We start from the raw sequence: 22924 nt of genomic DNA, 5'->3' as shown, positions 1-22924 counted from the left end.
GATTCACATAATAGAGCAATGACTTATTTAATCAGTACAGAGGCGCTTTGAGGTATGAGTTGAATTCATTTCGGAACCATGCTCATACCTCAAAACACTCGTATCGCAAATCATATTTCCCCATTGAAATAAATGCAAATGGCATTAATCCATTCCAGCCTTCCCCAAAAGCCAATGAAAAAAAGTAAGGTATTTTTAATAAGAAAAACAACACTCTCTATTAAAAACATACAGTAATGATGTAATTAAATTGAACGTAAATGATTTAACAGTTTTGGGCATATTTTTTGCTTCAATTCAATGGACATTGTGTTGCTCCTTCTGGTGTGCGTGCCTTGACCAGTTTGGGTCAGTATAATTCAGACATTGAGACAGACACGAAGAAGCGTTTTGCAACTATGTCCCTCCGTTCTGTGATTCTACCACTTACAGCAACATGGAAAAATCATCAGTGTACCACTAGGGGGATATTTGCATCCTATCTGGGAATTGTTATAACATATGAACCTGTGTTATAGTTTTAATTCATCTACTTCTTTGTTATTTTCATTTATTGGCATTCACATGCGAAATAACGATTCCACCGGTCCTGTAGTTGACAGGTTCTTCCCTTGAAATGAAAAAAAACCCAAAACAAAACGGTTGAATTTCCCATCCTGTGGTTGCCTTGGCAGACATACACCGGTTCAATTCTAGTGGCCGTCAATCCCTACCAGCTGCTGCCCATCTACACTCCCGACCAGATCCGCTTGTACACCAACAAGAAGATAGGCGAGATGCCACCGCACATCTTCGCCATCGCTGACAACTGCTACTTCAACATGCAGCGCAACAACAAGGACCAGTGCTGCATCATCAGGTGCGTTTGTCCATCCATGCCACACTTCCGCCGGTGTATAACCTACATTTACAACCTTTATTCTAATATTTGTTCCATGGAATTGTATTAATTGATTCCCAACGGTCAGTTATTTCCCTTTCATAGCGTTTCTCATGACTGCATTGCTTCAAGTACGAGTAGGTGTATGTCGGATTTTTTTTGTCCAATCAGATTTCAACCTCTGAGTTGCCATGTTAATCTCATCTACCTAAAGGCCTTCAGAATCAGAAGCAAACTGTTTGTTTAACCAATCAGATCCCAAACTCGTCCTCTGATTGCTTGGTCAGAGCAAAACTGTTATACCCAAGTTCGACTAGCAAAAATGTTTGTAGTCCCAGGTACCAAATGCACAGCCCACCTCTGCTACAAGCCCTAACTTGAGAGTCATTTTAGGCAATGAGGAGCCTTAAGAAAGTCATTTCTGGAAAGCAACGGGAATTGAGTTAACGATAAGCATATTAAGTCGGCAAAGCCAACTTAACGTGGACCAAAGTCTGTAGGCTATGGCCTGATATTTGCTCACGGTGGCAGCGGTGAGTCCGGAGCCGGGAAGACCGAGAGCACCAAGCTGATTCTTCAGTTCCTGGCGGCCATCAGCGGTCAGCACTCCTGGATCGAGCAGCAGGTCCTGGAGGCCACACCCATCCTCGAAGGTAAACCCAATTCATCTTACAAGCTATGGAAATATGACAAAGGAGACACATTTTGCATTTTTTTAAATTTTTTATTTAAAACAATTGCCATTCCTGACCACAATTCTGAATAGGAAGTACCTCAAGATCAGAACTGTAATCTCGTTGTCCATTTTTTTTTTTTATTCAGCCTTCGGCAACGCCAAGACCATCCGCAACGACAACTCCAGCCGCTTTGGGAAGTACATCGACATCCACTTCAACAAGCGAGGGGCCATCGAAGGAGCCAAGATAGAACAGTACCTGCTGGAGAAGTCCCGTGTGTGTCGGCAGGTGAGAAAAATGGAACTATAAATCATTACAGTAATCCCACACACATTTGCAGTTCACTATTCGCAAATTGACCTATTTTCGGATTTATTTTGGAACCTATCCTTAGTCGCTGAAAAAAATATTTGCGGCTTTTGTGCTCTTTCTTAAACGCCCTAAAATTCCATGAGGTCTTAAAGCCCTGTCTAAATAGTAAAGTAATACAGTTGAGCTAAGAAAGTATGTTGAAGTGATGCATCTTGACTGAGGGACAAGCTTTGTATTGTCAGGCAGGAGCTGAGTTTAGCCTGGGTTGTTACGGCGAGTCTTAACCGCATGTGAAGGATGTATGTTTTTCTAAATAAAATAATCTGTAAGTCATTTCTTTTCAAAGGTAATGTTGTGCGACGACTTTGACGTGATATTAAACTGTTTTTGTTTCGGTGTCATAGTTTCTGGTATATTTACGGTTTAAACTAGTGATACGATTACAGTGGTACCTTGACTTACAAGTTTAATTTGTCCTGTGACGGAGCTCACTTTACTTGATTTGGCATTCTCTGCCGCTATCTAGCAGCGATGTAGCTGAACCTTGCGCATACCTCAATTTTGGCTCGCAACACAGCAAAAAATCGACCGAGCAACATCTCATAACTGAGCAAAACTGATAAAGTGGCGAACTCGTAAGTCAAATTTCCACTGTATAAACACTTTTAGCAGGGCGTCAATTACTAGCATTTTTTCGCTATTCGCAAAAAGGCTTAGTCCCAATCTATTACTGTTGACTTAAAGAATTGACTGTTGAGTGTTTCTATGTTTTTGGTCTCCAGGCACCAGATGAGAGGAACTACCATATTTTCTACTGCATGTTGAAGGGCATGCTCCCAGAGATGAAGGCCAAGCTGGGCCTGGGTCTGGCTACAGACTACTGCTACCTCACCATGGTAGGCCTTCACAACATTCCCTTACTAATCAATGGCTGCAATCATTTTTCATCAAAACATCATCAATTCTGTATTGTTATGAAAAATGATTGGACCTCGCAGGGTCACTGCAGCGAGTGCGACGGTCGCGACGATCTGACCGACTACTCCAGCATCTTGGGGGCCATGAAGGTGCTCATGTTCACCGAGACGGAGACCTGGGAGATCTCCAAGCTGCTGGCCGCCATCTTGCACATGGGGAACCTGAGATTTGAGGGTAAGTCACCAAACTCATAAGCTAACTTTGTTGTTGTTAATGTGAATCTATATTAGTTGTAAGAAAGAGAGAAATACATGTAGGTATGATTTATCTACTGCAGTCAGTTGTGACGAATTTGATCAATCTAAGGTGCTTTGAGTTGTTGAGATAAAGTCAAGATTCAGAGCCATTGGGACCAAGTCAAGACCAAGACTTTGAGGAGTTGAAACCAAGTAAATACTTTGAGGAGTTGTGAGTCAAGACGAAGACCTTGAAGACGGGAAGCCAAGTAAAGGCTGTGAAGAGTTGAGACCAAGTCAAGACCAAGACTTGGAGGAGTTGAGAGAAAGTCAAGCCTAAGACTTTTGGGAGCAAGTTGGGAGCAAATCACAACTGATATTTTGAGAATTTGAGACTAAGTAAAGCCTAGTAAGAATTGAGATTAAGCCATGACAGACTTTGGGAGGCTGAGACCAAGTTAGGACTTTAAGGAGTCAGCCAAGTCATGAATGTGACTTTGAGGGTTTCAGATTCAGTCAAACCAAGACTTTGATGAGTTTTTGAGTTAGAATTAAGTCTCTTTAGTATGTCTTATTTCTTCTCTCCTGTTTCCATCAGCTCGTACATATGACAACTTAGATGCCTGCGTTGTCGTCAGATCACCTGACCTGGTCACCGCTGCTTCCCTCATGGAGGTGTGTCATTTACCAACATAAACAGATGGAATGTTTTAACGATGATGCAGTTTTGATTTCCACTCCCTGGCGATGCTTCCCAGGTGGAGCCCAAGGATGTCATGGTGTGTCTGACCACTCGAACTCTGATCACACGCGGCGAAAGTGTAGCCACACCTCTCAGTGTGGAACAAGGCCTGGATGTTCGCGACGCCTTCGTTAAGGTTTGGATCTTTAATGACAATAAAACACCTAAAGGTGGAAAAAGAACTCACACTCTGGACTTAAGTAGAAGTACAGATACTTGTGTCGATAAAGACTAGAGTAAACGTAGACGTCCTGATTCCCTCTTACTGCAGTCCCTATTTTTTCCGCCTCAAGATCTCAACCATGGTTGACTTTACCGCTCTCTATTTACATCTTTTTGACATTGTGTCGTCATCCTCGTGGGTTGAAAATAGTAACGGGGCTAATTTGACAAAATAAGGAGTAGAAGGTACAGAGTCATCTCTCAAGAGAGTAAAAGTAAAAAGTCATCAGAAAAATACATACTCATTTAAAGTAAGGATACCCGAAAAATGTACTTGACTTCAGTAACAAAGTATTTGTACTTTATTACTTACCACCACTGAAAATATCACCGCACTGTTTGGATGATTCGAACTCTCCTCAGTACTCTGTTTTTGACTTTTAGGGTATTTACGGCAGATTGTTTGTGTGGATCGTGGACAAGATCAACGCTGCCATATACAGACCGCCGTCCTGCGATGACAGTAACATCATGCGTCGGTCCATCGGCTTGTTGGACATCTTTGGATTCGAGAACTTCATCGTTAACAGGTTGGCTTTACTGGTAGAAGTTTTTTTTTTGTTTTTTGTTTTTTTTTATCACAGATGTGACACTTTGAGGTGTTAAGTCCAAGTTAAGACCTTAGGAGTCAATGCTGAATCATGGCTTTAAGGAGGCGAGACCAAGTAAAGACTTTGTGGAGTTCAACATCAATATTCTTTCAGCCATGAGACCAAGTCAAGAGCAAGACTTTGAAGAGTTGAAAACAAGTCAAGACCAAGCTGTTTAAGGAGTAGAGACCAAGATTTTGAGGAATTGAGACCTAGTCAAAAACAGCACTTTGAGGTCCTAAGTCCAAATTAAGACAAAGACTTTGGGGAGTCAAGACTGAGTCATGAGCAAGACTTTGAAGAGTCAAGACTGAGTCACGACCAAGACTTTGAGGAGTCGAGACCAAGACAAGACTTTGTGGAGGTGAGCCCGAGTCAAGGCTAAGGTCGAAACCATTGTGACGAAGTCAACACCAAAACTTTGAATAACAGAGACCAACTCAAGAGCAATACTTTAGGGATGAAGTCCAAGGTAAGACCTTGAGAACAAGACTTTGTGGAGTTAAGATCAAGTCAATACCAAGACCATGACATGTCGAAACCTTGTCAACAGCCAGACTTTGAAAAGTTGAGAACGAGTCAAGAGCAAGACTTTTAAGAGTATAGACAAAGACTTTGAGGAATTGAGACGAAGTCAAGAACAAAACTTTAAGGCGTTGAGTTCAAGGAAAGACTTTGAAGAGCTGAGATAAACTAAGACTGAGGAGTTGAGAGTACGACAAGACCAAGACTTTTTGGAGTGGAGACCTAGGACAAACCAAACCCAAGGCAGATTGAGACCAAATCAAGACCAGGTTAAGGCTTGTGTGACTGAGCGGAGTTGAGGTTTGGTTCTCCTTTTACCTGTTTTTTTTCCACCATAGTTTTGAGCAGCTGTGCATCAACTTCGCCAACGAGAACCTGCAGCAGTTCTTCGTGCGGCACGTCTTCAAGCTGGAGCAGGAAGAGTACAACTTGGAGGACATCAGCTGGCAGCACATCGAATTCACCGACAACCAGGACGCACTGGACATGATCGCCAACAAACCCATGAACATTATCTCCCTCATTGACGAGGAGAGCAAGTTCCCCAAGGTACGACGCCAGGCAGGAAAAAAATGTTTGATCCAATATATAGAAATCACAGTTCATTGAAGTTTCTTCGTCCTCTGCCAGGGAACTGATGCCACCATGTTGTACAAGCTCAACTCACAGCACAAACTCAACTCCAACTACATCCCGCCGAAAAACAGCTACGCGAGCCAATTTGGTATCCAACACTTTGCTGGTGTGGTGCACTACGAGACCAGAGGTTAGTTCAGTCTTGTTAAGGTCATTGTTTTGTTATAATACTTGAGATCTCAATGTGAGCCAAATAATTATATATCCTCCTTCAATTTCGACAAAAATTTTGGGCTGACCAAATTATTAAACACGTGTGCCAAATTAGTACTTCTGAACTATCTTTTTCTCTAAAAAAAAAAACTGTTGAATTGATCGAGAAGGATTTCCACTGTTGCATAAGAATAATTAAAAAAATGATCAGAGGGATGCATTGTGGGGTTTTTTTCCCCCAAGCAATATCTTTCATTGCATAGCTGTGGTTCTGTAGCCAATATACTATAATGGGACAACTTTGGAGCCATTTTTGTTGTTGTTGTTCTCCCTCCTGAAGGCTTCCTGGAAAAAAACCGTGACAGCCTCCACACGGACATCATCCAGCTCGTCCACTCATCTAAGAACAAGTTCATCAAGCAGATCTTCCAGGCAGACGTGGCCATGGTGAGAACAAAGGCCCTGTTGCCAGCGAGATTTCTCACCACTTCTTTTTTTCCCCCACTTTTGAGCTTTAAGCTGTTGCTGTAAAGCAGGGGTCCTCAGTTAAGAGTCAAAGAGGGCCCAAAGGTTGTGCATGTTAAAATAAGCCCTGTATATACCGGATCTGTGACCCTCCACCATTTTTAAAAAAACATTTTTATTTGTATTTCCAAAATAACACTGACAAATAAAGTCTTTAAAAATAATAATAAGAAAGGTTCCACAGAGTAAAATCAGACTTACCAGAAATCCTGTAAAATTTGTGCAGGTTAAACTAAGACTACCCAACCATAATGCCCTAAAAGTTACTCAAGTTAAAATAAGACTACCATAATTTCATAAAAGCACTGCAGGTTGAAGTAAAACAAATTTCCCAAAAGCCCATCCATCCTTCCATCCATCCATTCTCTGTATCTCTTACGTTAAAATAAGACTTTCGTCAATACACCAAAATGTGTGCAGATTAAAATAAGGCTACCATAAGTACTATAAAAGTTGTGCAGTTAAGAATAAGACTACCAGAAGTCCCCCAAAGTTGTGCAGGTTAAAATAATGCAACCATAAATCCATCAACGTTGCGCAGGTGACAATAAGACTTAACTAGAAATACCATATCGAAAATTGTGATTATTATAAAGGGACTACTATAAATCTGCCATAAATTGCACTGGTTAAAATAATACTTAATGTAAATCCCCCAAAAGTTGCACAGGTTAAGATTAAAGTACTGTAAATCTACCAAAGGTTGCAGAGGCTAACATGACTTCACATAAAGTTGCAACAGACAAAATAAGGAATACTGAAAATTCCCTAAAATAAAAGTTGCCCGTGTTAAGATCAAACGACTATAAATCCCTGAAGGTTGCGCAGGTTAAAATAAGGCTACTTTAAATCCCCCCAAAGTTGCACAAGTTAACAATCAAACTACTGTAAATCTCCCAAAAGTCGGACATCAATTGAGACTTTTGGTCAAAAATCATATAACAAGATGCCTTTATATAAGCAGCCACAGCTAGCTCCTTATATAAAGGCATGTGGGTCCTGATCGAGACCAGATCCACCAATTGAGGACCACTTTTTGCTTCCCTTCAGCTTTTCTTTTTGTTGTTGTTGTTGTTGTTGTTGTTGTTGTTGCTAATGCCACCGTACCCTTCCTCCATCAATCTGCTGTCTCTTCACTCTTTGCCATCAGTTTCTCTGTGGCTATCAGCAGCCCAGCACGCCTGCTCCCAAGGTAACCTCGGCTCTCTAGTGCCTGTATGCTCCCCCTTTCAGAAAGTCCCATGATCCTTACTGAAGTCTCCCGCAGAGTAGCGCCCCCTTCTTTCTTTCACAGACGCGTGCCGGATGTCGGTGTTGATTTTTTGATTTTTGCATGGTAATTATCAAAGAATCGTGCACTCTCTCTGACAGACCACTGATAGACCCAAACTAGACATTTTTATTCGACATAAGCTCTCAGAGGTGTTGTTGTTTCTTGTGTTGTGAGTTGTGGTGTGTTTCTACAGTCGATGTGTGTTCTTGTTTTGTGCAACAAGCACACAGAACAACGTTTGGATTCACTGGAAAACTGCTCAGCGTTGTTATGTGTCTGTTCCTACGCAGGGTGTGGAGACCAGGAAGCGCTCGCCGACGCTGAGTAGCCAGTTCAAGCGTTCGCTGGAGATGCTGATGCGCACGCTCAGCGTATGTCAGCCCTTCTTCGTCCGCTGCATCAAACCCAATGAGCTCAAGAAACCCATGGTGAGTTATGCAAGCCTTCCATTCAACTGTCCAATTAAAAAGGATGTACAGCTCTTTCTGTGACCACGCTCAAAGCACTATGTCAAATCATCTTTCCCCACTCAAGTGAAGGGAAATGCTGTTAATCCATTCCAGCCCCCACAAAAATAACACAAATAAATGTGTAACTTTTTTTTTTTGAAATCAGAAAAATATCACTCGACTGTATTGTACAACTCAATTGGGAAAAAAAATAGTTTTCGAGTGGGGAAGTAAAACTAAACAACTGAGATAATGTGGTTGCACAAGTGCGCACACCCTTTTAGAACTGGGGATGTGGCTGTGTTTAGTATTCATTGATTCCAAATTAACCAAAAGCCTACTAGAAGCTGAACTTTATTTGTGACAACATTTTTACTTTTTAACGTTTGTTCTGGACTCTGCGTCTCTTCCAGCTGTTCGACAGAGAGCTGTGCATCCGTCAGCTGCGCTACTCTGGTATGATGGAGACCATCCGGATCAGACGGGCCGGCTATCCCATCCGATATTCCTTCGGCGAGTTTGTGGATCGTTATCGAGTCCTCTTGCCCGGCGTCAAACCTGCCCACGTACAAGTGAATAATGCCAAATGTTGTCATGCGTACACAGCTTTTTGTGGGGTAATAAACCTGATTGTTTTTCCATCCAGGAGAACCTGCGAGGAACTTGCCAGCAGATAGTCCTGGCCAGACTGGGAAGACACGGAGACTGGCAGATCGGAAAAACCAAGATTTTCCTCAAGGTACTAACCTGAATTTTATAGCATCAATCTGGTAGAGGCATTGAGACATGGGTTCTTTGTCAATGTCGGTGAAAAATGTTTTTTTTTTTGGGGGGGGGGGGGGGAATCAATGAAAATGACCACATATAACATGCAAAATAAAAAAAAACAACACATCTTGGGATTTTTGTTTTTTACTGAAAACCAACAAAATAAAAATTTCTTGGTTTCCGATAAAAAGCTCCATATTTTTTGAAGTCTTTTTTTGCTTTTATATAAAAAAACGACAAAAATGACTTCCAATGTTTCTAATAAAAAAGCTCCAACTTTGTAGCATTTTGGCCTTTTGATTTCGTCTGGGAAATTTCTTTGTTTTTCCAATAAGAAGAGAGGGCATTTCCGGAATATTCCTAACCTCTGCTTAAGTCCACGCACCGCCTTCTGGATGAGGATGACCCAATGCTTTGGGGAGTGTGTTTTTTTTTTTTTTTAATTGCCCAAAAACATCAAAAATGAAATTTATTTTTGAAAGAAGCTCTAATTTTAGGAGTGTTTTCAACACATATTTTCTTAGTTTCTTTCTTTTCAATAAAAAGCTCAAACTTTGTTTCGGAGAAAAATGACATCTTTGGAGTATTTTGTTGTTTTATCCCAAAAAAAGCAAAAATGAATTTGTATTTCTGATTTTAAAAAAAAATTTTGGGGGGGAGTGTTTTCCGCAAATATTTTCTGTTTTCAATAAGGATCTCCAACTTTGTGTGTTTTTGTTATTATTTAAACAACATCAAATGTTTTCCTTTTCCTATTAAAAAAAAAAAAGAAGCCAAAAATTATTTTTTTGTTTTATCAGCAAAATAACTTGTCTTAGTGTTTCTGATAAAAGGCTAAAAAAAAAAAAAAAAAAAGCCCCAAAAATTATTTGTGTTTCCAAGCTATTGCAAGCTTTTTTTGATGGTTTCATTTGATCACTTCCTTTTTCCCGTCAGGATCACCACGACATGCAGCTGGAGATTGAGCGGGACAAGGGCATCACCGACAAGGTCATCCTCATCCAGAAGGCGGTGCGTGGACTTAAGCAGAGGTTAGGAATATTCCGGAAATGCCCTCTCTTCGTATTGCACTTCAACATTCCAATCTTTTTTGCGCCCCATCTACCAGGACCACCTTCCTCCGACTGAGGAGTGCTGTAACCGTCCTCCAGAAGCTTTGGCGAGGTTATCGCTGCAGGAAGAACTACAAAATTGTAAGTCAGATAAACGATGAATCAGCAATTTTTTTTTTTTTTTTTTTCGGAAAACAAACACAGGAGGCTGTTAAATCTGTTTGGATTTTTGGGATTTTGAACAAAAATCGATGCTGAAGTTGTGTAGCTCCCTGGAACATGAACATAGAAGCGCACAACATTGTGGAGTGATCATGTCAGAGTCTACAGGAATGCTAATCGCCCTTAAGGACCCTACCTAATGTGAGATTATCTTTGACACTGCGCAGGTAACAAGTCGAGTTGGTGGGTAGGTGCTGTTGTTTGTTCTTATATGAGAAGGCTTTTGTTAATTAAACTACTAATAACAAAGAATAAATAATGGTGTGGCAAAAGGACATTATGGATCAGGAAAACAGAACATGAATGATGAAGCGTACGAAAAAAAAAGATGGCGCTTGAAAGCAAACAGCTCAATTTACCGCAAACAATAAAATGTATCCCTCCCCAGTCACTAGTGCATCAACCCTTTATCTTGATAATTCGATATAAACTCACTTGGAAGACGAGCGGCGTTTGCGTCCATAATTGATGGGGTGGAAAAAGAGGATGGATGAGGCACTGGAGGCTGATAAGGAGGGTTGCGTCTGACTCGGTTTGGTGGACCCTCCTGTCTCTCTCGCGCTTGAGCGAGATAGCAGTTGTAGAAAACTGTTCTTGGACTCTGACTGGTATTGGTAAAGCCTCTCTCTGCCGGCCCGAGGTGCATCTTGTTGTAGCGTTAGCAACCCTGTGTGTTTGGGAGACAGCGAGCGCTGAGAATTCTCCGGCGGCGCTTTTTGCACACAGATTTGTTAAGGAAGTAAAGAGGCGGCCAAGGGTATGGCAAACTTTGTCAGAGTGGCGCGCAAGTCTTCAAGAGAGCAGAAGGTGGCAAAGAGTAGACGGTCCATTAACTTTTATCTGTTTTCTCGTCCGTCGCGCCAGGGTTTTCGATTTTTGGAAGAATTTGGACGTTCCGGGACCCACCCTATCACTCTTCAGTCAGCGCTAATGACACTTCCTTCCTCTCGCCTTCCAGATGCGGCGTGGGTTCCTGCGGCTGCAGGCCGTCTACCGGGCCAGGAAGTACTACACGAGGTACCGCGCCACTCGCCGCCGCTTGGTCCTCATCCAGGCCCGCTGCAGAGGGTTCCTCGTCCGCCAGACGTTCTGGCGGCGTCTCCACGCCGTGTTGACGATCCAGGCCTACACGAGGGGCATGATAGCCAGACGCCTCGGCCAGAGGCTCAGGGCCGAGGTAAAAACACATTATTACGTTTACTACTGCTATTTGTACCACGTTAGCATGCCCGAAAGACACACTTACAACTGCTGAAGTCACGTCATGTCCTAAAGCCTTACTGGACTGCAAAACTGACATTTGCTTCAAAAAACATCTAAAATGTCTTCAAGTTTCCAAAAAGAAGCTTACATTTTGGCAGTATTTTTTTGTTTTCAATACGAAAAATAACCCACAAAACTGTGCTTTTGATAAAACGCTCATATTTTGTGATTATGTTTCCATTTGTTTTATGAAGAACAACAAAAGTATTTTCCTTCGTGTTTATGACAAAAAGAAGAAGTGTGTCTTTGTTTTTATGTGGAAAAACTAAAAACAATGTCTTTGTGTTTAATGATTTTAAACAAATAATCCCATAAAAAAACGTTTTTGCAGTTGTTTTTTTCTTTTGATACGAAAAACATCTAAGATTTCTCATCTTTACAAAAAAGTGATTTTTTTGTTTGTTTTTTTTTAATATTATTGTGCTTCTGAGGAAAAAAAAAAAAAAAAAAGAGTTTCTGATTATTTTAAATTTTATCTGGAAAACAACAACAAAGCCTTGTTGCCAATCATAAGCTCAACATTTCACCAGTTTCTTTGCTTTCATCCCAACAACAACACATTTTCTGGTTTTTCTTCATGTTCATGATTAAAATGTTGCAATGCTGTGATGTATTAACCAACGTTACACTTGATTTAATTGTTTGCCTTTCAGCTCCATGACATCATTCCTCAAAATGAATTTTCGAATTGAAGCATGCAGTATTTCTTGCCTTTCTTCCCTGTGATTCTTGCATGAATCTTGGTGTGTCACCACAGGACCTTATTTTATACCTTTTTATTTTTATTATACAGACAATTTTGTATGTGAGCTTAAAATGTGTTTATTTTGCCTCTTTGTTTCCCGTTGTCATATCAAAGACTCAATAAATATGATGTACTTTTTTAACCGTGGGTTAAATGTCAGTTTATTATTGAGTCGATCATGAGGAGCTTTTTGGATAATCGTACCGAGAACGGCGGCGGTTTCCCGTTCCGATGCGACGAGGAAGTCACAGAGGGTTGAGTTTGCCGAGTTCCTCATATTGAGAATAGTTTCAACCCTCACCGCACAGCTGCTGCATCGCCTGGACGCCGAGCGCCAGCGTCTGGCCGAGGAGGAGCGGCTCTGCAACCAGATGACGGCGAGGCGCGCCAAGGCCGAGGCGGACCGGAAGCACCAGGAACGCCTGGTCCAGCTGGCCCAGCAGCAGAAGGAGCGCGAGCGCGAGGAGCGGGAGGAAGCGCGCAGGAAGAAGGAGTTGCTGGAGCAGATGGAAAGGGAGCGCGAGCAGCCGGTGGACCACTCGGACATGGTGGACCGCATGTTCGGGTTCCTGGGGAACCCCGGACCGCTGCCTAACCAGGACGGACAAGCCCCCGCTGGCTTTGAGGTATGCGCTCGCGATCGTCTGCTGTCTGTACACTCGCCGCACACTTTATTACAGTAGTCCTACACCTGCACAATATAATGACAGCTAGTCAGTTAGTTACAGTAGTTGGTAGGTGGTTTCTCGGGTGATTGATTAGTTGGTTGGCTGGTTGGTTGGTTGGGTGGTGGTAGGTTGGTTGGTTAGTGAGTCACTTGAATGGTTATTAGCTGGTTTGTTTTTTAGTCAGGTGCTTAGTTGGTCAGTACATTAGTTGGTTAGTAGGTGGTTTGTTTGTTGTTAGGTTATTAGTTGGTTGATTGTTGGTTGATTATTTGATTGGTTGCGTCATTGCTTGGTTGTTTTGTTTGTTAGTAATGACTTGATTGGTTTTTGGATGGTAGATTTTAGCCACTGTTGGTAAGGGAAGGGAAGAAGAATAAGAATAAGAAGAAGAAGAAGAAACCATAAAATGTCAGTGACGATCAGGATAAAGGTGCTCGTGGAATTTTTTTTTCACAGATGTACCAACTGTTGCAATCTCTTTGAAAACCTCTTCTTGTGTCCCTCTGCTCAGGACTTGGTGAACATGCCCCGTGGTGAGGAGGCCGAGGTGGAGGTGGTGAATGAGGCTCTGCCGTTACCAGATGAGGAAGATGAGGATCTGTCCGAGTACAAGTTCTCAAAGTTCGCAGCCACATACTTCCAAGGCGTCTCCACCTACACATACATCAAACGACCGCTGAAGCAGCCATTGCTCTTTCACGAGGATGAAGGAGACCAGCTGGTGAGACTGAAGTTGGACACGATCCAAAAGCCACACAAGAGAAAATGCAACTTCCCTAGTGTCCTGTCCTGTCCTCTCCGCCAGGCCGCGTTAGCCGTGTGGATCACCGTGCTGCGGTTCATGGGCGACCTGCCTGAGCCCAAATGTCAACTGGTCCTAAATGACGGCAGTGAAAAGATCCCCGTCATGACCAAGATCTACGAAACCCTCGGCAAGAGGACCTACAAGAGGGAGCTGCAGGAGTTGCAGTTGGACGCAGAGGTGAGGGAGTGACATGTAGTCCAACAACTCAAAGTAGTTGCTGTTACATTTTTTATTTTTTTTGTTGTAACTACAGAACAGCTCCATCGAAAGTCAGAAGAGGAACAGTGTTCGACATAAGCTTGTGTCTCTCACCCTGAAGAGGAAGTCCAAGATCACTGAAGAGGTGTGGACAGTATACAGGATTGTGTCCAGAAAGTGCAATTACAGCCACAGATGTTTAACAAATTTGACATCCAAGAATGAATGGTTGTCGGTTCTTCAATGTCGCAGGTGACCAGGCGGTTGACTGAGGGGGACTACGGCCTCCAGGGGAACAGCATGCTGGAGGACCGACCTACCTCCAACCTGGAGAAACTTCACTTCATCATCGGAAACGGCATCCTCAGGCCTGCCCTCAGGTGACCACTCTCCTCAGATGACTGAGATTCCATAAGTATTAAGGGTCCCGTTTAATCTGTTTCAATCTGGATTTGTTCCCCAGGGATGAGATCTACTGTCAAATCTGCAAGCAGCTCTCTCAGAATCCGTCCAAGAGCAGCCATGCCCGTGGATGGATCCTCCTGTCACTCTGTGTCGGCTGCTTTGCACCCTCAGAGAAGTTTGTCAAGGTAAGACATGCTAACAAAAAAAACAAGGGTCGGGAGAAACTGGAGGTTTAAAATGTGAAAATAGTAATTAATTGCTTTGGTCTATTCACCAACATCAGTCTTTAATCAGATATGGGTTCCCAAGCCGACTCCTTCTGGACTAAGCTACTCCCGTCGTGATCATTTTTAGTAGCTAAAAGCTTCAACAAACCTTCTATTTGCACGTTGTCAGTATTTGCGGACATTCCTGGTCAACGGCCCTCCCGGTTATGCGCCATATTGCGAGGAAAGACTGCGGAGGACATTCGTCAACCGCACACGAACGCAGCCCCCGTCTTGGTTGGAGTTACAGGTAACTGAAGAAGTAGACAAGCCTAAAAAGCAAATACAAGTTTGTTTGATGGTTTATGTTTTGTTCGAATATCTGAGTATTTCTTCATCCTGCAGGCTACAAAATCAAAGAAGCCCATCATGCTGCCAGTAACGTTTATGGATGGAACCACCAAGACTCTCCTGGCGGACTCTGCCACCACCGCCAGTGAGCTTTGCAACGCTCTGGCAGACAAGATCAACCTCACAGATCGCTTCGGTTTCTCGTTGTACATCGCTCTCTTTGACAAGGTACATCACTTACTTTGACAACTTGAGACAAACCAATGAAAAATGCTGGGAATCGAATGACAGTAAAGATGATGATGAAGGCTTGAAATCAGTATTAAAAGAAGCTCGTTAATCTGTCGAGTCAGGTGTCATCATTGGGCAGCAGCAGCGACCATGTTATGGACGCCGTCTCCCAGTGTGAGCAGTATGCCAAGGAACAGGGCGCCCAGGAGCGCAACGCTCCATGGAGGCTGTTTTTCAGGAAGGAGATCTTCACTCCGTGGCACGACCCCGCCAACGACTACGTGGCCACAAATCTGATTTATCAGCAGATCGTGCGAGGGGTGAAGTTTGGAGAGTACCGCTGCGAGAGGGTGAGCGACTATAGGCCTCGTCTACAACATCTGGCTCTTGCCTTAATCTGGTTCTCAACCTTCAGAACTGTTCTCACAGTATTCCTTCAAAGATATGGATCCTTGTTTCAGTCTTGTTTTCTCAATATCTTGTGTTTTCCCCTAAGGAGGAAGACCTAGCTGAGCTGGCCTCTCAGCAGTATTATGTGGATTACGGCATAGAAATCCTGCATGATCGCCTCCTTAGCCTCATCCCCTCCTACATCCCCGACAGAGAGATTACCTCCGCCAAGACTGCAGAGAAATGGGCTCAGCTCATCGTCACCGCCCACAAGAAGGTAACGCTCGACAAACCTGATGCGTCTTTAGTTTCACCATTGAGTCGTAACCATGAATATCCATCCAGGGACTGTACAGTAAGAGGAGGCCCAACACACAGAAAGTGAAGGAGGATGTGGTGTCTTTTGCTCGACTTAAGTGGCCTTTGCTGTTCTCACGCTTCTATGAGGCCTTCAAATTCTCAGGTCGGGAACAAAAAAATTGCTAAAAGGTTGCACGGTGACACTCTAGGCAAATGATTACTCACTGTGCATTTATGCTTCTTCATATTTGCATTCCCAGGGCCAAGTCTGCCCAAGAATGACGTTATTGTGGCAGTAAACTGGACCGGCGTTTATTTTGTCGATGAGCAGGAACAGGTCCTTCTGGAGCTTTCTTTTCCAGAAATCATTGCTGTCTCCAGTAGCAGGTATTGTGCAAGAAATCTCATGATTATGGATGTATTATTCTGTTGGGTTTATGATGGGTAAAACGGTGCAGAGGAGGAAAACTCCAAGGCCAGAGTTTTACGTTGGCCACCATCAAAGGAGACGAGTACACATTCACATCCAATAACGCAGAGGACATCAGAGATCTAGTGGTCGCATTCTTGGAAGGTCTGAGAAAGCGGTCCAAGTTTGTGGTCGGACTGCTGGACTGTCCCAACCCTGGTGAGACTCTGCAAGTGCCCAGAATCAAGCATAAACCTTGACTGCCTTGTGTGTCTTTTATCTCCTAGCAGGTGCAGAGTCCACATTCCTGAGTTTCTCCAAAGGGGATCTAATCATACTGGATGAACACGACGGAGAGCAAGTGATGAACTCCGGCTGGGCTCACGGGATCAATGACAGGACCAAACAGCGAGGAGACTTCCCGGCCGACTGTGTTTATGTTCTGCCCACTGTCACCAGACCGCAATACGACATTGTGGTGAGTAATATTGATGAAGTCTCATTGATGGCATCCGCATTCTAATCCTGCCATGTTCTTTAATCAAAGGCGCTGGTGACGATGACTCCAGATCAGCGGCGGGAATCTGTGACGTTGTCCCAGTTGAGCCTTGCCGACAGCGAGGATAAAAGCAAAGCCTACACGCTGGAGGAGTTCTCCTACGATTACTTTAGGTTCCTAACTCTTTGCATATGTAATTCATTTTCCAAGCTGCAGTTGTAATTAATCATCCTTCTCCTCTGCGATGTCTCCAGGCCTCCTCCAAAGAGCACTCTGAGCAGGGTGATGATCTCCAAAACTCGAGGGAAGGAGCGTCTGTGGAGCTGCAGCCGCGAGCCTCTCAAGCAGCCTCTCTTGAAGAAGGTCTTAGCCCACGAGGAGCTTTCCCAGGAAGCCTGCCAGGTGTTCATGGATATCCTTTAATGGAGGTTTACCCCCATAACGGTCATCCCTCGCTATATCATGGTTCCCTTATTGCAGGGTCAGTGCATCCCAAATTGTTTTTAACTGGACAGTACAGTTACTCAATTGCATGTCTCAGTCAAAGTGAACATTGTTAGCTAATTGAATGTAACCTACCACCACTAATTAGAACTAATTGTTATCCATAACAGGTGGTATAGATAAAGGGGGGATGGAAACAGCCGCTGGTGCTCTTGCAATCGCTTTGTCAAACAAACGGTAACAAACTACAGTAATCAAAAAGTACATTCTCAGCACACCTGCCGGTAGCCTCAGCTGGCACTGTCACTGTACACCTCAGAGGCTAATGCTATAGTCAGGAAATAGCCGACCAACAGTACGTTCTCAATCCGCCCACTTCCATGTCACTTAACCGAGTACACCCGCCTTTAAAAGGCATACGCACATTCGCAGTCATAGTTACTATGGTGAAGAATGTGTAGACTGTGACCCCAAGTAGACAAAAATAATACCTGCACCTCACATGAATATGCTGTATTGCTTATTGGGGATGAAGAGTATGCATGAAACTATATATATATATATATATAATAATAACAATAATATATAAATAATACCATAAGTACTTGGTCAATACTTTGCGGATTTCATCTATTGCAGGGGTGGTCTGGAAACCCCTGCGATAAACGAGGGACTACTTACTGTACACCAAAACAATTTTAGTGTTAGTGCTAGCCAAGCGCGAGAGCCTTTTCTGTGCAAGTTTGACTGCCAATTTACTCTAAACTGGTTTGGTTTCATCGATATATCATCCCGTTTGGTGATACTGCCCGACTTGTTCACAAATGATTGCCTGGCAAAAAAAAACATTCCATCCGCACTCCACTCCTCAGCCAATGGAAGGAGATGTCTTAGGTGTTTACAACCTTGACTAAGACTGTACCTATGATGAAGTACATGGGTGACTACCCGTCCAAACGAGCGCGTTCTGTCAACGAGCTCACCGATCAGATCTTCGAGGGAGCGCTGAAGGCTGAGCCGCTCAAAGACGAGATCTTTTGTCAGATTGTCAAACAGCTCACGGACAACCACATCAAGTTAGTTCAGCCATGCTAAGAGTGCTAATGTATGGACTCAACATCACGCTTGTGTGTCTTTTCAGGTACAGTGAGGAGAAGGGATGGGAGCTGTTGTGGCTATGTACAGGCTTGTTTCCTCCTAGTAACATCCTGTTGCCTCACATCCAGAAGTTCCTCCAGGCCAAGAAGCACTACCCTCTGGCTCCGGATTGCATGCAACGGCTACAGAAAGCCTTACGGTAAAACAGTAACTCACATATCCAGTGCTAGTTCTTCTGATCTACTCTTCTCTAATGGATCTCACTCGCCTTGTAATTTGCGGTAGTAGAAACGGGTCAAGGAAATACCCTCCTCACCTGGTGGAGGTGGAAGCCATCCAGCACAAAACCACCCAGATCTTCCACAAAGTTTATTTCCCAGATGACTCGGACGAGGTGAATGTTAACATTAAAATAACCGACCCCCCTTTTGATCACGTGCTTGATATCGCCAGAGGTGGGTAGAGTAGCTAACTATTTATAATCAAGTAAGAGTACTGTTACTGTAGAATAACATGACGCAAGTAAAAGTAAAAACTAGTCCTCCAAATATTTACTTGAGTCAGAGTAACTCCTGATTTTGTTGTTATCGTTTTTTTTTTTAAATCAGAGCATAAACGTCAAATAAAATAATAATAACATATGGGCTATATGGGACTCCGCACACACCTGCCACCATTTCAATTTTTAAGTACCCAAAAACCAACAACACGTGCATTGGCAGAAACATTCTATGCTTTATTCACTTAAATGACTGAATAACGAAGCTGTTTGCTGACAAGACTTGTTGTGATTGTCTGTGGATGCGAATGTGTGAGAGCACGAGTGAGCGAGATAGATTTCAGCATGGCCCGTAGCTCCAATGGAGCATGTTTAACTGTGACTTATGACCATAAAATAGGGCTAATGTTGCCTTATACACTGCCAAAACAACACCAGAAACATTTGTAACTTACTGCAAGGTGTTTTCTCAAATTAGAAGTGCGCTGAAGTATCCACGTTTGGGCAGATCCAACACACACTACACTCCATCATAAAACTATTTTTCAGGGTCTGTAAAGACTTGTGCAGCTGTTTTCTTTTTTCCCCCAAATTAGTCACTTTGATTGGTGAATTGGAGTCAAATGACTCTCGTAGTAATGTTGGATTGGCGCAACGGCACCCTATGCGGAAGTTGAACATTAAGTCGAAAAATAGATTGCGCATGCAATAATGGATGAATAAAGTAGCGAGCGGCATAATTATCGATTCCTCTTAACATAAATACTCAAAAGTAAAAAGTATGGTGCATTCAAACTACTCTGACAAGTGCAATTTATCCAAAATTTTACTTGAGTAAATAATGGAGTAAATGTAGCGCGTTACTACACACCTTTGGATATTGTTGGCGTCAGGTGGAAAGCTTACATCTCCAAAGCGATCACCAAAAGAACACGACATGTTTGTTGCGTCATTAACATTGCATCGTCAAAGAGAGCAAGCCAATTTCAACACTTTTTAGATTGGTCCAGAATTAGTCAAAATAATAAACCCACATGGGGACTGACCAATATCGTTTTGTGAAAAAATGTCAAATTAACGAAATTTGGACATAAATGGTTTCGGGCCGACATCAGCGATATGTAACACTTGATTGTGCGTTTGATAGCGAAGAGTTTAGGTTTAGTACTTAGCGTGTTCAGTTTGTTCCATTTGTATTCGCAGGTGTTCGAAGTGGAGTCGAGCACCAAAGCTAAAGACTTCTGCCACAACATTTCAGGACGTTTGATGCTCAAATCGTCTGAGGGGTTCAGCCTTTTTGTCAAGATCACAGACAAGGTACAAAAGATGGTTCTGTCCGATTGTCCAGAGAAACCTTTGAAGTTGTGACGACTGCTTGTTTGGTGTTCCAGGTCATCAGCGTGCCAGACGGCGACTTCTTCTTTGACTTTGTGCGCCACCTTACCGATTGGATCAAGAAAGCCAGACCCGTGAAAGATGGTAAAAAAAAAAGACGCTTTTCAAACTTTACTTTTAATAAACAAGGCATTGTATCCATCCTGTGTGTGCAGGTGTGTTGCCTTCACTGACCTACCAGGTGTTCTTCATGAAAAAGCTGTGGACCACCACCATGCCTGGGAAAGACTCAATGGCTGACTCAATCTTTCACTACTACCAAGTGATTACACTTCCTGATAGTTTACTTGTGCATAAACTTAAATATTACTTAGTGTTTTAAAAATATATATTTTTACTGGTTCTGCAATGGTCCTCTGTAAGTTCTTGGTCTTGTGTGCAGGAGCTGCCGAAGTACCTGCGAGGCTATCACAAGTGTTCCAAAGAGGAAGTGCACCAGCTGGCGGCGCTCATCTACCGGGTGAAATTTGAGGACGACAAGTCTCACTTCCAGAACATGCCCAAGATTCTCAAGGACCTCGTCCCTCAGGACCAGAGCCGACATCTGTCCGCCGACGACTGGAAGAGGGTGAGTGGGGAACGCCATATCCGGGTTCTACACCAAACTTCTGATTAATCAAATTGTTTTTGTTCCCCAATCAGTCGATCATGTCGGTGTTCAACAAACAATCTGGAAAGACGAGAGAAGAAGCCAAACTGTCCTTCCTCAAAATCATCTACAAGTGGGCCACTTTTGGTTCGGCCTTCTTCGAGGTCAAGGTACAAACGTCCCAATCACCCAAACGTCATGGTATCATGAAATGCCACATTTAAAACGTTTGTTTTGATGCAGCAAACCACCGATCCAAATTACCCAGAAACCCTCCTGATTGCCATAAACAAACATGGAGTCAGTCTGATTGACCCAAAGTCGAAGGTAGGCCCTGGTTTTTCAGAGCAAGAGTTTTCCTTTTTTTTTTTATTCGGGGCCATTCCAAATTTGCGTTTGGGATTTTAAAAATATTTGATCGAAGGTTTTTTTTTATTGTTTTGTTTTTAGAATTGTATGGTGGGCCAGATCAAATGTTCTAGGTTCCCCACCTGTTTTAATGCCTCCTAAAGCTTACTGGTATGAAGCAGATTTTTTTTCTGTGTGTGTGTGTGTTGCTTCCTGCAGGACATCCTGACTACGCACCCCTTCACCAAGATCTCCAACTGGAGCAGCGGTAACACCTATTTCCACATCACCATCGGCAACCTGGTGCGTGGCAGCAAGCTGCTGTGTGAAACCTCGCTAGTAAGTGCCAACCCAATCTCCACCAAGGCTTAGCTGTTAACAATATTGACCGCAATAATGTGTGCCATATTTGTGTGTGGTTTTTCATCCGTATGATATATTTTATTCTGGGACAGGTGGAACTGTTTCTGTTGTGATTGAAATCTAGAATTTATTTATTTTTAACAAACAAACGGGGGGAAAAAGTCATTTTTGTTTTTCAGTATGTTAGGTTTGCGGATACTTTGTTCATGGAGCATTACATATGGCATTAAGAATAGACCGATGGAACTGAGATTTAAACAAAAATAATTCCTCTAACAAAAATGAAAAACGAAAAAAATCAATTCCATTATGAAAGCCGAAAAGAGCAAATACACAAATGATGTGTTAATATTCATTAGTAAACTTAGCATAAACATGAGATTTTTTGGGGGGGAAAACGTTAGCAATAGTATTCTGGGACTGAAAGTATACACACACACACACACACACAAATCTGTACGTGACGTGGGAGGTATTTGTGTCATCCACCCCTAAAATGAGCCAATTGCGGACGAAATTTGTCTTTAAAAACATGTATCATTCTTGATCCTTGGTGTATTTTTAACGAAAGCACGTCGCAGATGTTATTAAGACACAGGGGAGCTGTTTTAAATAGATTTTTACAAAATGCTCAATACATAAAGCATTTGTGTCAAATTTGATCACCCCCAGGGCTACAAAATGGATGACCTGCTGACATCGTACATCAGCCAGATGCTAACCACCATGACCAAACAGCGAAGCTCTCGATGTAGCAACAAGTGAACGACCAGCGACGCCATCTTGGCCATTAACACTCACTATTTGCCTTCCAATTAGCTTTTTTTATGTTAGTTTCTCACCCGTAGGTGGTGTGCGTAGTTGACTATTTCATGGTTCAATGTTATTTATGTACATCACATCTTTTTCAGACTCAATTCACCGTTAAGATCAATTTAGATTTTAGCCCAGTTACTCGTAAGCTGTTGTTTTAGGAAGCTAGCTAGCTTATCCATTTAAGAGGTAAGTAGCTTTTCTTATTTAAATCAAAATTTCTCGATAAGTAAGCAAACAATGTGTCGAATGTGTTCACCTCCATTCAAGATATAATATATAATATTTTGTTTTTTTTCTAATTGTACAAAGCATTAGTGTTTTAAACATCCCCCAACACTCGACAACATCTGCTGTAGACATCAATAAATGACATCGGAACACATTGGAGCATGTTTTTATTTAACTAAAGTAGGGCTAACGTGTACACTTCTTTGCCACTTTTCTGCATTGTGTTTAGAGTTCAAATGTTTGCCCTCTTGTGTTGCCAATAGGGCAAGCACATTAACATGTTAAATACTCTACGTACCTTGGTGAAAAAAAATTACATTCTGATATAAACCGCATTAGTTTAAATGGATGACATCGTTAGGTATTAGGGGGACGGTTTTTATTTGTGGAAATATTGACTTTGTTTCCTATGGGCCATGCCAAAGAATCGCTGTCATTTGTGTCCCCAGGAAATAACGTATAAATGCATCATACAATTAAATAATTTAAAAAAT

The 22924-nt window shown here is 42.6% G+C and overlaps 1 protein-coding gene across 5 annotated transcripts in view; it reads left to right on the top strand.

Moving 5' to 3' along the window:
* The window catches only part of LOC133467027 (unconventional myosin-VIIa-like), a 29565-nt gene extending 6981 nt beyond the window's left edge, over positions 1-22584 (top strand). The window contains exons 6-50 of one of the 5 annotated variants that reach the window (XM_061751423.1): positions 675-859; positions 1412-1533; positions 1703-1845; positions 2652-2765; positions 2868-3021; positions 3622-3698; positions 3782-3901; positions 4372-4517; positions 5441-5651; positions 5733-5868; positions 6232-6338; positions 7567-7608; positions 7980-8117; positions 8552-8710; positions 8785-8877; positions 9843-9937; positions 10015-10099; positions 11139-11357; positions 12497-12814; positions 13368-13577; positions 13662-13838; positions 13915-14004; positions 14112-14239; positions 14323-14449; positions 14661-14780; positions 14876-15049; positions 15175-15402; positions 15549-15719; positions 15788-15905; positions 16003-16129; positions 16201-16370; positions 16442-16629; positions 16699-16823; positions 16905-17062; positions 18017-18170; positions 18236-18391; positions 18481-18586; positions 19895-20008; positions 20083-20170; positions 20242-20348; positions 20469-20654; positions 20729-20845; positions 20919-21002; positions 21243-21362; positions 22059-22584. In XM_061751423.1, the coding sequence (XP_061607407.1) occupies positions 675-859; positions 1412-1533; positions 1703-1845; positions 2652-2765; positions 2868-3021; positions 3622-3698; positions 3782-3901; positions 4372-4517; positions 5441-5651; positions 5733-5868; positions 6232-6338; positions 7567-7608; positions 7980-8117; positions 8552-8710; positions 8785-8877; positions 9843-9937; positions 10015-10099; positions 11139-11357; positions 12497-12814; positions 13368-13577; positions 13662-13838; positions 13915-14004; positions 14112-14239; positions 14323-14449; positions 14661-14780; positions 14876-15049; positions 15175-15402; positions 15549-15719; positions 15788-15905; positions 16003-16129; positions 16201-16370; positions 16442-16629; positions 16699-16823; positions 16905-17062; positions 18017-18170; positions 18236-18391; positions 18481-18586; positions 19895-20008; positions 20083-20170; positions 20242-20348; positions 20469-20654; positions 20729-20845; positions 20919-21002; positions 21243-21362; positions 22059-22151 (6300 nt within the window). In that variant the 3' untranslated portion in view covers positions 22152-22584. Of the gene's footprint in view, positions 1-674; positions 860-1411; positions 1534-1702; positions 1846-2651; positions 2766-2867; positions 3022-3621; positions 3699-3781; positions 3902-4371; positions 4518-5440; positions 5652-5732; positions 5869-6231; positions 6339-7566; positions 7609-7979; positions 8118-8551; positions 8711-8784; positions 8878-9842; positions 9938-10014; positions 10100-11138; positions 11358-12496; positions 12815-13367; positions 13578-13661; positions 13839-13914; positions 14005-14111; positions 14240-14322; positions 14450-14660; positions 14781-14875; positions 15050-15174; positions 15403-15548; positions 15720-15787; positions 15906-16002; positions 16130-16200; positions 16371-16438; positions 16630-16698; positions 16824-16904; positions 17063-18016; positions 18171-18235; positions 18392-18477; positions 18587-19894; positions 20009-20082; positions 20171-20241; positions 20349-20468; positions 20655-20728; positions 20846-20918; positions 21003-21242; positions 21363-22058 lie in introns of all 5 variants that reach the window. The other 4 variants (XM_061751421.1, XM_061751420.1, XM_061751419.1 and 1 more) reach the window with 4 other exon arrangements.
* Positions 22585-22924: the final 340 nt, after the last annotated feature.

The sequence above is a fragment of the Phyllopteryx taeniolatus genome, chromosome 17 (assembly GCF_024500385.1).
Source record: "Phyllopteryx taeniolatus isolate TA_2022b chromosome 17, UOR_Ptae_1.2, whole genome shotgun sequence".
Classification (NCBI taxonomy): Eukaryota; Metazoa; Chordata; class Actinopteri; order Syngnathiformes; family Syngnathidae; genus Phyllopteryx; species Phyllopteryx taeniolatus.
Note: the sequence above shows the minus strand (reverse complement) of the source record. Positions and strands in the feature narration are given on the sequence as shown.